The following is a 15941-nucleotide window of genomic DNA, read 5'->3' on the forward strand; positions in this document are numbered from 1 at the left end:
GCGGGAGAAACTTTAAATCTTAAACTTAGATCTTGGCTCATCATAAGCTGTTCAATTCAATTTTAAGGCCATATAGGTGTTTCTCATTATGTTCATGTGTTGCCTTGAACAACAGAGTCCTAGATCCTGATTGGGATCTTTAAGTGCCACTGAACTACAAACACTAATTCTTGAGTGCACATGCACCTTATGGAAAAGTTCTATAGAATTTAATTAAAATGAGGACATTCTTATAGGATTTTGGACCATCCCATGCAAAATTCTATTTCAGCTACAGAATTTTAAAGGACAGTTTAAAAAACTGTAGAAAGAGATTTTCCATTACATTATATAGGTTTTTAGTGTAGCTTCTATAGAACTCTGTTGGTTTCATCCCTATTATATTCTGCAGAATTTTTCAAGAGTATGCCTGGATGTTTAATTTTTAGAACATAACATAAGAATGGCATACTGGGCCAGACGAAAGATCCATCTAGCCTAGTATCTTGACTTTTGACAGTGGTCAATGCCAGGTGCCCCAGAGGGAATGAACAGAACAGGTAACCATCAAGTGATCCATCCTCTGTCGCCCATTTCCAGCTTCTGGCAAACAGAGGCTAGGGACACCATTCCTGTCCATCCAGTTTTATACCAAAACTGTTCTTTAATAGATTCATTTCTTTAAGATACCTTTATTTTTAGGATGGCTCTGCTAATTTTTAAAATATAGTTTGACAAAAACATCAAAAAGTCACTGGATAGTTACATTTTCTGGCAATCTTAACAACCTTCCTTTACCAGTTAAATTTTCTGTTTTGTTTTTGTGACTGGAGCACTAAAAGTTGATTATCTTAAGTGCTACTCCTTTAACCATTTCAGTGCTGCCTAAGATGGAGATGCATTTTGCCATATGTGCTCCCATATCTACATAATAAATCTTTTCACGGACCTTTATAGAACACCAATCAGTGTAATATCCAGGTGCTAAAGTCCTCAGTAAGCTGTTAACAGCAAGTGCATTACAGGTTGCCATGTCCTGCTATGGTAGATGCCGGCAGCAAAAGGGTTACGTGGGCATGATTGTTATACTAGGCCCTTACCAAAAAAGGGGCAAAAGCCAAGGGTTTGAAAAGACACCATTATATTTTGGATATTTTATTTTCCAAGCATTTGAACTTATACATCATCACATCCTTGTGAAGTATTTTTTTTTTTTGTTGTTCCCATTTTACAAGCAGGGAAACGAAAGAAGAGTATGTTAAGTGATTTACACAAGACCACAGAGGGAAGTCAGTATCAGGTTAGGGATAAAGCATTTCTAACACCCAATTCTGTGCCAGGACCACTAGCTCACAGCTCCCTCTGTCTCAAAGAAACAGTTTCTGTCCAAATGTAGTGTGTTATAGTGACAAACATCTCTATCTAAAAGGTGTATGTGAGGTGTGGTTGTGCAACATTATGGTTAAGGTGCATGCAAAAAAAAAAAAAAAGGTAACAGCTGAGGTGGAGTACAAAAAATGTCAGCTATCTAAATTATTCCTATGGAGCTTATGCCTTCAGTCCACAGATTGCAATGGAAGATGATCATGGGACTCTAGAATAATATGACTCTTAGTTTACCAATCTATAATGCACCACATGATTATCAGGAAGCAAATATTTTTAGCATGTGTGATGCTACGCAGTCTTTAGCCAAAGAAGCATGAAAAGACTAAAGCAAAGGTGATGTGGCATAAAGTTTACTTATAATAAGGAAATATAAAGGTCAGCCCAATACTGGCTTAATTCGACATCTATTCACCTGTAAATGGCAAGTACAGTATGAGTCCCTCAAGGCAAAGAAGGACTTTAATCACAGGAACTGCATAGGAGAGCCAAATGAGCTTATTTTTTTTTTAAGCCTTGGGAAGGGGAAGTGACCCACATAAGTTTCACATATGAGGGTCACAGCACACTCCCTCCTGAGGAAGTGTTTATAGCACGGGATACTTAAAGATGTTTAAAACTTCTTTTTCCGTAGAGAAGCAGAAACTTTAAATCAAGATCCTGATATCACAGGAGACCAGGGAAATGTTTTTTCCTTGCAACAAGATTACGACCCTGATTACCTCGCCCACCCCCAGCTTATTTGTGCTCTTTTTACAGCCTGTTCATGCAGCTAACCAGTAACAGGTTAAATGTCCTAAAGTTGATGTGATTTCATCAAAGTCAATTTTCCAGTAAAGTCCATATGTACCATAAGAGAATAATTGTGCCTGAGGTTCTTTAAATTGCCCAAGCGTTCTGTCCTGAATTCCAGGTTGTCAGGTCACATATGAGCACGTAAGACTTTTTATGACAGAACAGTACTTTCACCATGGCAGTTACAAAGTAGCAACCAGATCCCAGACCTTGGCACATATTGTTATTTATATAGCATCATATGGTAGGTATGCATTGCACTCCATAAATAAATAAAGCAATAGGTCCCTGCCCCAAGGGAAGAGCTCTGTGTAAACTCAAAAGCTTGTCTCTCTCACCAACAGAAGCTGGTGCAATAAAAGCTATTATCTCACTCACCTTGTCTCTCTAACATACTAAAGTGACATTGGGAGCAGGTGTTTTTGCAACAATTCTCATTTGCACAAAAGAGAACCCAAGTGTATGAAATGACTTGAGCCCAAATGACAGAGCCCAATTCCGTTACAATGGTGTCACTCATTAACTTCAGTGGAATTTACACGTGTCCAGCTGAGGGCAGAACTGGGGCTAATGGAATTGAGTTTCCCCACGAAGGGAAAGTTGTGATGGTTCTTTTTAGAGGAGGCAAAGGTTCAAAGCTCTATATTTTCTTTGATCTTCCTGTTTCACAAAATACCACCAGTTCATTTTAAAAATTTCAGTGGTGAAGACAACACTACAGGACAAAGAGACATTAGATGGAGGGTTAATCTTGTCACTTTTTTTCCTCTACCCCCCTCCTTATCTTCATGCATAAGAACTACACTGCAGATTTATTACAGATATGACTGAAAATAATAAAACCAAGGCCATTCACAGTTAAGTGTTCCATAAACATCTTCTTGCATTTAAGTTATACCTACAGGAACAAGATGACTTAGTCTGTATTTCACCTTTAAACTGTGGCTTTCTTTGCTTTTGTCAATTTACCTTTCTGCTATATTTTATCTCAACATGTTATTAAGAAAAAAATCAGAAGGAAGGTAACATGTACAACACCACCCAGCGCAAGTGCAAAAAGACGTTCTATTTGAAGATGATCTGCAGCCACACTGTAAACTGTGGGAAACAAGGGCTGTGTTAGGGGGGATGCCAATGAACATGCATGGGAAACAAAAAAAATAAACACTATATGGGAAAACAAGAAATACAGTTCTTTCCCTGGATCCCTGGAAGTAATCCAAACTCAGTGAAAGCGTACAAGAGTCCCCAATGCCTTATATTCCAGCTCCTAAAGACCAGGCTGGAAAACAGAAGTGAGTCTGCTTTCAAGGACAGGCTTTGAGATGGCTTCTCCTTTGAGCTCAAAGGTAGTGATCCCTTGATCCAAAGCAGTATCATCAAGCACCATAATTACTGCACAGCAACTTCATTTTATGCAATATCCAAACCATCTTCAAACATTTTTCCTCAAACTCTCATAGGGCACTAGTGTAGATTAAATAGTTAAAATGTCTACGAAATCTCAGATTTTAAAAGAAGCTTTGTGTCTGGTTGTACTAGAATAATATACATTTGTATAGAAGTCAGAAATCAAAAGCAAAAATATGTTTTGTTTTTCAAAAAAGCATCGCAACTAATTGTGTACCTATGTTATTCCCACCTAGGCTTAGAACTTCTATTTTACAGCTGGGCCACAGATAACAGGGTTGGAACTGATTGCTTAGTTTAAGGTAGCCAAACTCCCTGCATTGTTGCAGGAGACTTTTCATAATTCTTTATCAACAGCACTAATAGCATGCACTTTACTCTAGCCTTGACTGCTTTGAAAAAGGATTAATCCATAAGCTCTCTGGTCACTTGATTGAATGCAAAGTTTCAGCTTGGCAAATACGATTTAGAACGGAAGTGTTGACACACTCTGAGCCAGGTATTTATTATCTCTCTTCACAATGCAAGATATGTTTGGTACAAATGCTATAATTAAGGCTGCAAATCAGCATCTGTAATCTCCGTGCTTTCACTTGCCCCAAAGTGATCTTCTTGAACTGACATTTTCTATGCTTGATCTCAGACAAAAGGCAATTTTTTTGGTGAAAGTTTGCAGGAAGCCCTTTTAGCCATTGCTGAGTTATATGAAGCCAGAGAATAAGAAGCAGGGGCACTTCTCCATCCTCCCCAAAAAATGAATCAACCATTTTTCTCCAAACAGAACTAAAAATGGCTGAACTTTGAAAGCATACGGAGTCTTAGATTTTAAGGCCAGAAAGGACCATTTGATGGTTTAGTCTGACCTGCTAGATAACACAGGCCATATAACAGGGGCAGGCAAACTTTTTGGCCTGAGGGCCACATCAGGTTTCTGAAATTGTATGGAGGGCCGGTTAGGGTAGGCTGTGCATCCCCAAACAGCCAGGCATGGCCCAGTCTCCACCCTCTATCTGACCTGCCCCCCGCGCTTCTCACCCCCTGACGGCTACCCCAGAACTCCTGCCCCATCCAACCCCCCATTCCCGGACAGGTCCCCAGGGACCCCAGCCACATCTACCCCCCCCCCCACTCTCTGTCCCCTGACCATCCCCGGACACTCCACGCCATCCAACCCCCTCCTTCCTGACTGCCTTGCCCGGGGACCCCTGCTCCCATTCAACCCCCCTGTTCCCCGCCCTCTGACCGCCACAACCCCTATGCACACCCTCGGCTCCTGACCACCCCACAAACTCCCCTGCCCTCTATCCAAACCCCCTCCCCCGACCTGCTCCCTGCCTCCTTATCGCACTGCCTGGAGCACGGGTGGCTGGCAGCTCGGTTGCACCAGGACAGGCATCCGCGCTGTGCAGCACAGAGCACCAGATCAGGCCGCGGCTCTGCAGCTGCGCTGCCCCTGGAGCTCGCTGCTCCGCTGCCCAGAGCGTTGCGCCGGCGGCGCAGTAAGCTGAGGCTGCGGGGGGGGAGGGGGAACAGCAGGGGAGAGTCTGGGGGCGATCCTCCCGGGCCAGGAGCTGAACAGGAGGGACCCGTGGGCCAGATGTGGCCCGTGGGCTGTAGTTTGCCCACCTCTGCCATAGAACTTCACCCAGTAATTCCTGCGTCAAGCCCATTACAGCTGTCTGAGCTAGAGAAGAACTTTTAGGAAAACATCCAGTCTTGACTTAAAAACTGCAAGTGGTGGAATAACCACCCCATCCCCAGGGAAGTGTTCATTCTGGAGCATGCCCCCGAGTTTTAAAGGTATTTAGGTGTTGCTCTGCTCTGCATTGCAATGCCTAATTGACTTGGAGCCTAAGTCTTTTTTTCAAAGGCATCTTAAGCACTTAGGAGCATAAATCTAATTGACTTTCAATGAGACTTAAGGACTCCTCAGTACTTAAATCACTTTTGAAAGTGAGACTTGGGGCCCAATTTTAAAGGTATTTAGGCACCTAACTCCCATTTATTTCAATAGGACCTAGACACCTAAATAGCTTTAAAACTCTGGGCACTAGTTTCCTAGGTCAGTTATGCACTGAAAGACTGAGTGGAGCCACACCTACAAATCTGGGCCTATGTCTACAAACAAGTTTTTAAAACAAATTGGTCTGGTGATAAATTACAAAGCGGTTGGGTGGAAAAACAATCCCACATCTAAGCTTGCTCAATAGGCAACATCTAAGATCTTAAGCCGACGACCCAAACTCTTTTACAACATCCCAATCCTGCGTCAGAGCCATAAGGGCACCGCACAACATGAGCTGGGCACCTGATGCCCTTAGACCACTTTGGAAATTCCAGCCTTGAAAAGGTAATGTTATTGATTAAGCACAGGAATGTTCTTCCACTCTTAAAATCAAATGCAAACAACAAAAAACTACATTCATATGACATTCAAATCATTGAACTAAAATAAAGAAAGCCATGAAATTCAAGTGTTTTAAGGGGCCTGATTCTCTGTCACATCACTTACATGTGGGTATAATTGCATTGGCTTTGATAGAATTATTTCTGATTTACACTGACGTGAGTGAAGGAGAATCAGGCCCGAGGTTCCTCCAGCAATATTCACTCTGCCCCATTGCTCATTAGTGTGTATTCTGTGGCAGCAGTTTTCACACTGTGGGAACATGTAGCGTTGGTGAGATGCACGCCAATCAGATGGGATGCAGGTTGATTTATCAGAATAAAAATCCCTTCTAGGTCTGCTGATCAAAATGAAGTTGGAATGCCAGGTGGGTTTCAATGTTCAGTGTGGTACGCTACTACTTAAGTTTAACAATAATAATACCTAACTCTTATCCCACACTTTCCATCAGTAGATCTCAAAGCTCTTCACAGTCTTTAATGTCTTTATCCTCGCACCACCCTGTGAGGTAGATAAGTATTACTGTTCCCATTTTACAGATGGGAAACTGAGACACAGAGAGACTAAGATCCATTTCCTGAAAAATATTTAGACTCCTAACTCCCATTGCAATCAGTCAAAGTTAGAAGCCTAAATACCTTTGAGGATCTGGGCTTAAGTGACTTGCCCAAGGTCACACAAAGTCTATGGCATAAGTGGGAGTTTGAGCATTCCTGTTTTATGGTATATATTTAACAACACTATATTAGGCTGCTCATTTAACAGTAAAACAGGAATAGGTGAGGTTACGCATGTGCCATGTTACAGAGTTAATGTTGCTATAAGAATTTTAACTTCTATTTCCCAGTTTGTTTTTTATAACTGTGCAAGCCTAATACTGCATTAATATTAAGGATGCAGTTATATGAATGTGCACATTTATGCTATTAAAGGCAGTAATCTAATAATACAATATAGGGAACATCTGGCCACATCTCTCCTGTGACATGAAGAGCTCTGTTAGCAGCAAAATTGGAGTGGTTCTACTGCTCAGGGAGTGGGCAGAGGCCCACGCTGGGGTTGCTCTCCCTGCATGCCAACCAGACACCTGCTCCACAGACACTCCCTGTGCACGGCCAAGCAGCAGAGATTCGGTGATAGGGCTGAGAGACGACCAGGTCAAAAGGCCATCCCTCTACCCCAGCGCAGGGCAGGCAGATGCTGCAAATACTACTTCAGCCCTCAGAATGTAGGACTGGCCTTGGAGCAGCAAACTCCCGCTGCTGCATTGGCCGCTCGGGAGAATTTCTTCCTCCCAACCTTCAAAAAACTCCCTAGTGCACAACTCTGCCACTCACACAGCCCCAATTCTGTCTGCTGCTGACTATGTGCATGAATGTCAACAACTTCGCTATTCTTGCTCTCTTGTGCCCAATCCCATAAAGACTTAGCCAAAGATTTTACAAAAAGAAAAGGAGTACTTGTGGCACCTTAGAGACTAACAAATTTATTTGAGCATAAGCTTTCGTGAGCTACAGCTCACTTTGAAGCTCACTTTTTGTAGCTCACGAAAGCTTATGCTCAAATAAATTTGTTAGTCTCTAAGGTGCCACAAGTACTCCTTTTCTTTTTGTGAATACAGACTAACATGGCTGCTATTCTGAAACCAAAGACTTGAAAGGCTGAAAGATCAGGGACTTTGTCCATGGTCCTTTTGGGGCCTTGCTTGCCCTTAGACCATGCCAGGAGAATTTCTGGAGGGCTTGTCTGCATGGGTGCTGGAACTAGGGCTGCTGCCACACCCTGTGGCTTGAAGTAGTAACAACAATCCATGGTTTCCTCCTTCAGCACTCCCCCTATAAAAACTGTTCCAGCATCACTGCTTGTCGACTTATCCAGCAGTTCTCAATATGCTCAGACCAGCAACTTGGCAATTAATCCCTTTTTCCCAGTCACCGCTTCTCCAGAACTGAAAACAGGTGGGCAACACACCGAGAACATGATACCCTTTACTTTAAGATAAAGTAGAGAAAATACAGAAAATAAAAGGATAGATCCTTAAACATGTAGCCTTCAACAGACAAGAGGATGCAAAAAAAAAAAAAAAGTCACAGAGAATTTGGCAAACATAGCTCTGAATTCCCATCAGAAATGAAGGCCCTTACTAAGGGACACCAATGAGATCAGGTCATGCTGTTCTCAAGACAGAGATTGTCTTCCTCTCTGGCCGTTGAACCATTTGTAACAGCTCACACACATTTGAAATTCACTTCAGGGAAGAACAAACTACTCCCTGGTACTTTCTGGATTAGTTTCAGGGAAAACATTAAGTCAAGATATTATCTTAGAGCAGTTCTGCAAAGTTTTAGGAAACCTTTTGTTGGCTCACATTAATTTTTCCTATTGACTCATAGAAATGTAGAGCTGGAAGGGACCTCAAGAGGTCATCTAGTCCAGCCCCCTGTGCTGAGGCAGGACCAAGTATATTTAGACCATCCATGAGAGGTGTTTGTCCAACCTGCTCTTAACAACCTCCAGTGATGAGGATTCCACAGCTTCCCTTAGAAGCCTATTCCAGAGCTTAACTACCCTTGTAGTTAGAAAGTTTTTCCTAGTATCTAACCTCAATCTCCCTTGCTGCACATTAAGCCAATTACTTCTTGTCCTACGTTCAGTGGACATAGAGAACAACTGATCACCATTCTCTTTGTAACAGCACTTAACATATTTGAAAACTATTATCAGGTTTCCCTTAGGGTATATCTGCAATTAAAAGCTCGCAGTTGAACCATGCCAGCTGACTTGGGCTCAGGCTGAGGGGCAGTTTAACTGCAGTGCAGATTTGTAGGCTTGGGCTAGAGTCAGGCTCTAGGACACTGTGAGATGGGAGGATCCCAGATCTCAGGCTGCAGGCCATCCCTGGAAATCTACACTGCAATGAAACAGTCCCACAACCTGAGCCAGCTGGCATAGGCCAGCCATGGGCGTCTAATTGCAGTGTAGACAAACATTCAGTCTTCTTTTCTCAAGACTAAGCATGCCCAGGTTTTTCAACCTTTCCTCATAGATCAGGTTTTCTGAACCTTTTATCATTTTTGTTGCTCTCCTCTGGACTCTCTCCAATTTGTCCACATCCTTCCTAAATTGTGGTGCTTGAACTAGACACAGTACTCTAGCTGAGGCTTCATCAGTGCTGAGTGGAGAGGGACAATTACCTCCCATGTCTTACAAACAACATTCCTGTTAATACACCTCAGAATGATATAAGCCTTTCACACTGCATCACACTGTTGACTCATACTCAGTGTGTGGTTTACTGTAACCCCAGAGCCTTTCCAACAGTACTACGAACTAGCCAGTTATCCCCCATTTTGTAGCTGTGCATTTGATTTTTCCTTCCAAAGTGTGGTACTTTGCACTTGTCTTTATTGAATTGCATCTTGTTGATTTCAGATCAATTCTCCAACTTGTCAAGGTCATTTTGAATTCTAATCCTGTCCTCCAAAGTGCTTGCAACTCCTCCCAACTTGGTGTCGTCTGCGAATTTTATAAGCATATGCTCTATTCCATTATCCAAGTCATTAATGAAAATATTGAAGATCACCAGACCCCAGACAGACCCCTACAGGACCCAACTAGATTCATCCCTCAGTCTGACAGTGATCCTTTGATAACTACGCTTTGAATATGGCCTTTCAACCAGATTTGCAATCACCTTTTATTAATTTCATCTAGACCACATTTTCCTAGTTTATGAGAACATGATGAGTATGCCAAAAGTCATACTAAAATCAAGATCTCTCCCTCATTCCCACCTCTTTTCTGGGGCTAGTTATATAGCTTTCTTAGGGCTGGCCTACAATAAATTTGTATAAGTTTGCGCCAAAATAACAACCTTTTTATTTCAGTGCCAGTCTGTATGGACACTCTTATTTCAAAATTAAATTGTATTTTGGAATAAGTATCCTATTTCAATTTTGTTCTTTATTGAAATAGGATTCTTATTTTTAAATCAGAAAGTGTCCACGCACAGACTTCCACCAAAAGTGTGAATTAAGACTTGTGTCATTGTTACAATAGAAATGTGTATGTGGACAAGCACTATGGGGGAAGGTAGTTTGCTACCAGAGAGAGATGTGAGAAGTAAAACACAGCTGCAGATTGATCACAAATGGTATTTAGCAAGTGAAGTTTTTCGCTGACCCCTTTGCACAATTTCTTTTTTATGGTGGAATTTGATTTACTTGCAATTAGGGCAGCCAGTGAATAAGCTCTGTAATCAGCACTGAGGTGGTGGAAAGAAACAGCATCTCAAACAAATATCAATTTGGCAGTACAAGAAAGAAATATGGCTTAAAAAGCAGAACCACCACAGCTAGTGCACTTTTTACTGAAGACATGCCATCCTACACCAGGAACTCAGCCACAATAATACCCTTATAAAATTGCATGTATGTGTATATACACAACATATATATTTATTTAAATCACATACTACGAGACAGTTTCATTTCCATGTTTAAAAAAAAAAAAAAAAGAGCAAGAGCCAAGTGCTGGTCTCACTTAAACTGGTGTAAATCAGGAGTAACTCCACTGAATTCAGTGGAATTGCATCAGTGTAATGGGATCAGAATCAGTCTGCCAATTTGTGTGTGTCCCTCCATTTCCTATTTTTAATCTGGAATGTACCTCTAATCTTGTAGGTGTCATTCTTCTTGACTCCTGGGACCAGCATGGTTTTGCTCGAATATTTGATGCTCTCTGCTGCCACCCACAGCACATCCATGTACCTTTCAGAAGTTCTCTCTCATGAACACAGTACATTTTTTCCAGAAACCTTAACTGTAATGAGTATGCGTAGGTACACTTGGGTCTGGGTAGACCTTAGAAATCTTCAGATTATAGGGGGAGGGGAAGAGGGGGAGAAAGGAAGATGGAAAGGGTGAAGTATGGTGGAGCTGTGCCAGAATCTAACAGCAACTTGGAAGCATAGGCTGCATCAGCATTTGTCTGCTTTGCTTCAAAAGTGATGGCAATAGTGTCTGTTGATCATATTTCCTGTTGATTGCTGTTTGAAAACATGCAGGATGCCTAACAAACAAGAGCAGCGCTTTGGCAGAGTAGTGTATTGCTAACCTGGTCTGGTCTGTTTCAAAATGAGATGTTCTCATTTTAAGAGTACACACAGACTCATACTTATGTCTAACTGACTGACACCTGATCTATTGTATTCCATGTCGTTCCCACGCTGATTTACACTCTCTTCATCCCAACCCTTTCATCCACAAAACAGTGGGCCAGATTCATCAGTAAGATGATATGGAACTTTTTTTCAATTTTAATCAATTTTTTTAAAAATCATTCATCCGTTTCTCTTTCTCACTAGAATCCAATCTTACATGGAGTTGAACTTGCGTGCCTTTTGTAAATACAGAGTCCCCACAAGTACCTTGCAGGATTGGGTCCTTTTTATACATCTCTAGTGATAATTGTGGATTTGTGGATTGCAGTGTGGATTTGTAGTCCAGAGCATGAGATACAAGAGTGGGAGCCATATTCAGTTTTCAGATCTGACACTGATTTGCTGGTCAACTCTGGCAAAATACTTAGCTTCTCTGTGCTACAGTTTCCCAGCTGTAAAATATAGTGGTAATGATACTTTACAACTTTGTAGAATGTTTAGAGATCTGGGCATTAAAGTACTGAAGATCATGATAGTTACCACATTTCTGCTTTAACATGATTTGCTGAGACAGATGCCTGTACAATTAAAAAAATATGAAGTTTCACTATAAATGATAACTTCTTACACTTATATAGCACCTTTCATCCTTACCTATAGACACAGCACTACTAATAAGCAACCATCTTTGCAGGATGGAGGGGGAAATGTTTGGAAAAGGTTGCCAGAACAATTACTCTTGTAAAATATGCTACTGGACTGTTAAATGGCTGTGCACTCAAATCCCTGCTCCACCACTGACTCCATTTGTGACATTGGGCAAGTCACTTAGCTTCTCTGTTCCCCATCTGTAAAAAAAAAAAATGGAGATAATAGCATTTCCCTGCCTCACAGGGATGTTGTGATGAAAATACATTAAAGACTGTGAGGCACTCATATACTAAGGTAATGGGTGCCATGTAAATTAACTAAGATAAATAGATGTGCAGAACAGGCTCTCAAAATATACACTTTGAGTAATTTAACAGGAGCATTGACTGATCAACCATAACAACATTTGACTGAAAGAGAAAGGGCACAAGGGTCAGTGTTTAAACTGGATCATATGGAAATAAAAACAAGGAGGAACAACCATGGTTCAAAGCGTTCAATTAAAGTCAATATCCCTAGGGAATCACTGATGCTAGGAACCATGTTTGTATTACTTGCTGTCAGAAGAATCAGTGCAAACTGTAGCTGGTTTCAGAGTAGCTGCCGTGTTAGTCTGTATTCGCAAAAAGAAAAGGAGTACTTGTGGCACCTTAGAGACTAACAAATTTATTAGAGCATAAGCTTCACATCCGATGAAGTGAGCTGTAGCTCACGAAAGCTTATGCTCTAATAAATTTGTTAGTCTCTAAGGTGCCACAAGTACTCCTTTTCTTTTAACTGTAGCTGGCTTACACTTATGACAATTATTGAGTAATATTTAAAATAGTCAGATTTCACATTGTGAATTTTTTAGTAATCATAAAAAGTTTGTTTGAAATCAGGGAATTAGTTTGATTCCATTTAGATCTTTGTTGTTCGTGCAAAATCCATCCCTTCGCTTTTGACCAAAAGCAATCCATTGTAGACCACAATGAAAATCGGTTCTTCAGTGACATTCAGTTAGGTGAGCAACTGGCCTAGGCAAGAAACTCTTGTCTGGGACTATACCCTGTTAGTGTCTCTGGTGAGAGCTGAGTGTAATTGTTGGAGGTACAGGAAGAGTAGTCCTCAGTCTGGGAATAAATCCTTAATAAACATGTTTCACTTGTGAGAGTCATTGCAAAGTCTAATGCTGGAAGTTTCTCATACTCAAAAAATAACTGATTCTTTCTCCGCGTTCATCCGTGAAGAAAATCGACCATTAGGTGTCAGGAAAGTTTGTATTCTGAAATGCATTTTAAATGGAAATGTACAAAACATTTGACTGCATAAGGTAGGTTTCAAACAATGTTGAGAGAAAAAGCCACCAAAATGAACACTTAACATTTTTTGCTTTTAAAAAAAGTAACTAGAGAGCCTTCATTTCTGAAAATTGTCAGAACCAGATGTTCCTCTTATTTAGAGGCCTTTTCATGTAAAGAGCTCTAACTTCTGGTCTTTCAAGGTTTTATCCCCTATAAAGTACTTGGAATACCCTTTTAAATACTCTGAGCCTGATTCTCCTCTCACTTACAGCTATGTAAATCAAGAGTAACTCCACTGTGATCACCTGAGTCACACTGGTGTAAATAAGATCAGAATAAGACTCGGTCAGTAACTTTGGATTTGACTGTAAGGTTTTAAATCCTGAATTCCTAAAGACAGCTACAAGGGGGAAAATGAAATCTCAATGATTAACAACATAATGTAAACTGAAGTTAAAGAATGAGAAAAATCTGAAAGGTATCTGCACAATTACTAGTAGCTGTTTGAGCAAATCCTAAATAGAATCATCCAGCCTCCAGACCATGAAAATTCCCTGCTTCCCAAAGAGGGGGGAGGGAGACCACACTGAAGCTAGTGTGAAAAGGATGAATATAATTCAGAAGTTAATTAATTCATTCTTCCTGGAAAGTGAGCATATATAGTGATGTATTTCTTGACTCATCTCCTGGCAAAATTGGCTTACAGGATGTTGGGCTGGTGGTCAACACCTAAGTTACCAATCTTGCAGCTCTCATTCAAGGAAAATGAGCACTGTGCCTGAGTGAGGACTTTGGGAATTGGCCAAATCTACAAGAAGCCAGCTACCATGGCAAAGATGATTATTTTACAGAAAAATTTACTCCCTTAGTTAATATCACTGGAAGAAGAAAGGGGGAGAAAGCCATACAGTTCCTGCGTGCACAATCAAGCTAACCCCATTCAGTTCTCAACACTTTTCAGGATTTGGCATCTTATTTTTACATTTATTCACTCTTGTTCTCTGGGTCTTACAGCAGCCATCTGCTGCATGGCTGAGAAGGAGGTGGTTCCGTGCCTGTCACGGCATCACCAACACCCTGGGCGAAATGTACACATCTCTCACGCTGTAACTAATTGATAAGGCGTGTGTGGGGAAACAAGGAGAGGGCTGGAGACAGCTTCTCCTTTCTCACCAGGATACTATCAGAGGTCTGTTCCCAGTGCTTGATATCATAGGAAGAGATTCCTTCTGCTCTTAGAAAAATCCTCTCCCCAAACAGACGATCTATTCTTTTGTAACCCAGTCTCCTTTCCCTAGTCTTTGATTTTCACCTCATTTGCTGGAGCTGTACATTAAAAATAGACTTCAGCTAATATAGTCTCACAAAAATGCCTATGACACTAAAAAGCCACTAACCTTACAAAATACAACCCTGCACATCTTCCTTGAGGACGTCCACAAACTCATTAATGCCTTAGGGAAGGGCTTCTTTTCAGGCTCCCTTACTCAAACTGTTACTGAACAATTTAAGTGAGGTGGGAGTTAGGGAGGGAGAGGTTGTGTATGATTTTATTACATGCCAGAGAGAAAACACCCTTATTGAAATCACCTTTCTGGAAGGGCTCTGCTTCTCCAGCAGAATGAGGACTTGTAGAAAGGGTTTACATTTCCACATTTACATTCAGCTAAAGATACCTGGCAAAAATCTATTCCTTTTATCTTCTAAGGGAAACCCACAAACCAGTACGTTAAACGCTTTTGTTGCTAGGGCAATATAATAAATGCTTTAAGTGATTTAAGACAAAACACCTTCCTAGAACAGCAAAGACTCATAAATGCTAGTAAGTTAGGAGTGCCAATAACTTCTCCAGGTGCTTTTACTGATCATTTGCCCGAGATGTTCCGAGCATCAGCTTGCAAGCCAGCTACTTACCGCACAGCGCAAAAAGGAAAAGTTGCACTAGCCAGAAAGCATGCGTCTCCATCCCGCAGTAGGAGCAGCCAGGACTCAGAGCCTCTGGGGGAAAGCGCCCGCATGGGGAGGAAAGAGGGCGGCAGGCCCGCAGCCACCAGCACGCACACCTCGGATCAACCACACGCTTTCCTGTCAGGAAACCCCTCTTCATTCCTTTGCATCAACGCATAAGCAGCGGCAACTGGAGGTGGATGGGTGGGCGTCCGCAAGCTTTCCTCCGGCTCCGCTCCTCCTCCCTCTCCCTACCCTGAGAGGCGATCATCAGCCTCTCAGCAGCACCAATCAACTCCAACTTCCATTTCCCATTTTTGCCCACCCCCGCCTTGTTTCTTCCTCCCCCTTTCTCCGGCTCGCCTTCGGACTGGGAGGAAGGAGGAGGAGGGTGTCGTTGTGGCTATTCTGGGATCCTCCAGGGCAGCCGAGGGGAAGTGTCGCGCAGCGGGAGGTTTCTGAGAAGGAGGAGAAAGGGGGAGGCCCACAACGGAGGCGTTTGCCCGCACAGCTGTCTGGGGCGAGAGTGAAACTGACCAGCAGGGAGCTAGGGCGGTGTGTGTGGGTGGGTGGGTGGGTGGGTGGGGCGGGGGGTGTCTGTCTCTGCGTGTTATCTGAGCCTCTTGAGCCCCTCGCTCTCTTCGTGTGGCTCCTGGGGTGATAATCTGCAGCGTGCCTTTGGGTCTCTCTCCGCCGGCTTGTGGGTCCAGCTGTCTGCCTGCCCTAAGCGTATTCTCGTCAGTCTCCCCTTCCACACAGAAAAGGGGCGGGCCCCGGTTGCCCACTCATCAGTAACGTTGCAGTCGCAAACCTCTCCTTTAAAGTGGGACGTTTGGGCATTTTCTCTCTTCTCTTTGGCAACTCTCACCCATAGGCTGACTAGGTCAGGTACCATCTTGTTCGGCGCATAGTTGGCGTGAGC

At 42.3% G+C, this 15941-nt stretch overlaps 1 protein-coding gene across 3 annotated transcripts in view; it reads right to left on the reverse strand.

Annotated features, from left to right (window-relative positions):
• RAMP3 (receptor activity modifying protein 3) overlaps positions 1-15565 on the reverse strand; it is a 99209-nt gene extending 83644 nt beyond the window's left edge. Inside the window, exon 1 of one of the 3 annotated variants that reach the window (XM_043508674.1) lies at positions 14987-15543. In XM_043508674.1, coding sequence (XP_043364609.1) covers positions 14987-15179 — 193 coding nt within the window. In that variant the 5' untranslated portion in view covers positions 15180-15543. Of the gene's footprint in view, positions 1-14986 lie in introns of all 3 variants that reach the window. The other 2 variants (XM_038393402.2, XM_043508675.1) reach the window with 2 other exon arrangements.
• Between the last annotated feature and the right edge of the window lie 376 nt (positions 15566-15941).

Source organism: Dermochelys coriacea, chromosome 2, assembly GCF_009764565.3.
Source record: "Dermochelys coriacea isolate rDerCor1 chromosome 2, rDerCor1.pri.v4, whole genome shotgun sequence".
In the NCBI taxonomy this organism is placed as follows: Eukaryota; Metazoa; Chordata; order Testudines; family Dermochelyidae; genus Dermochelys; species Dermochelys coriacea.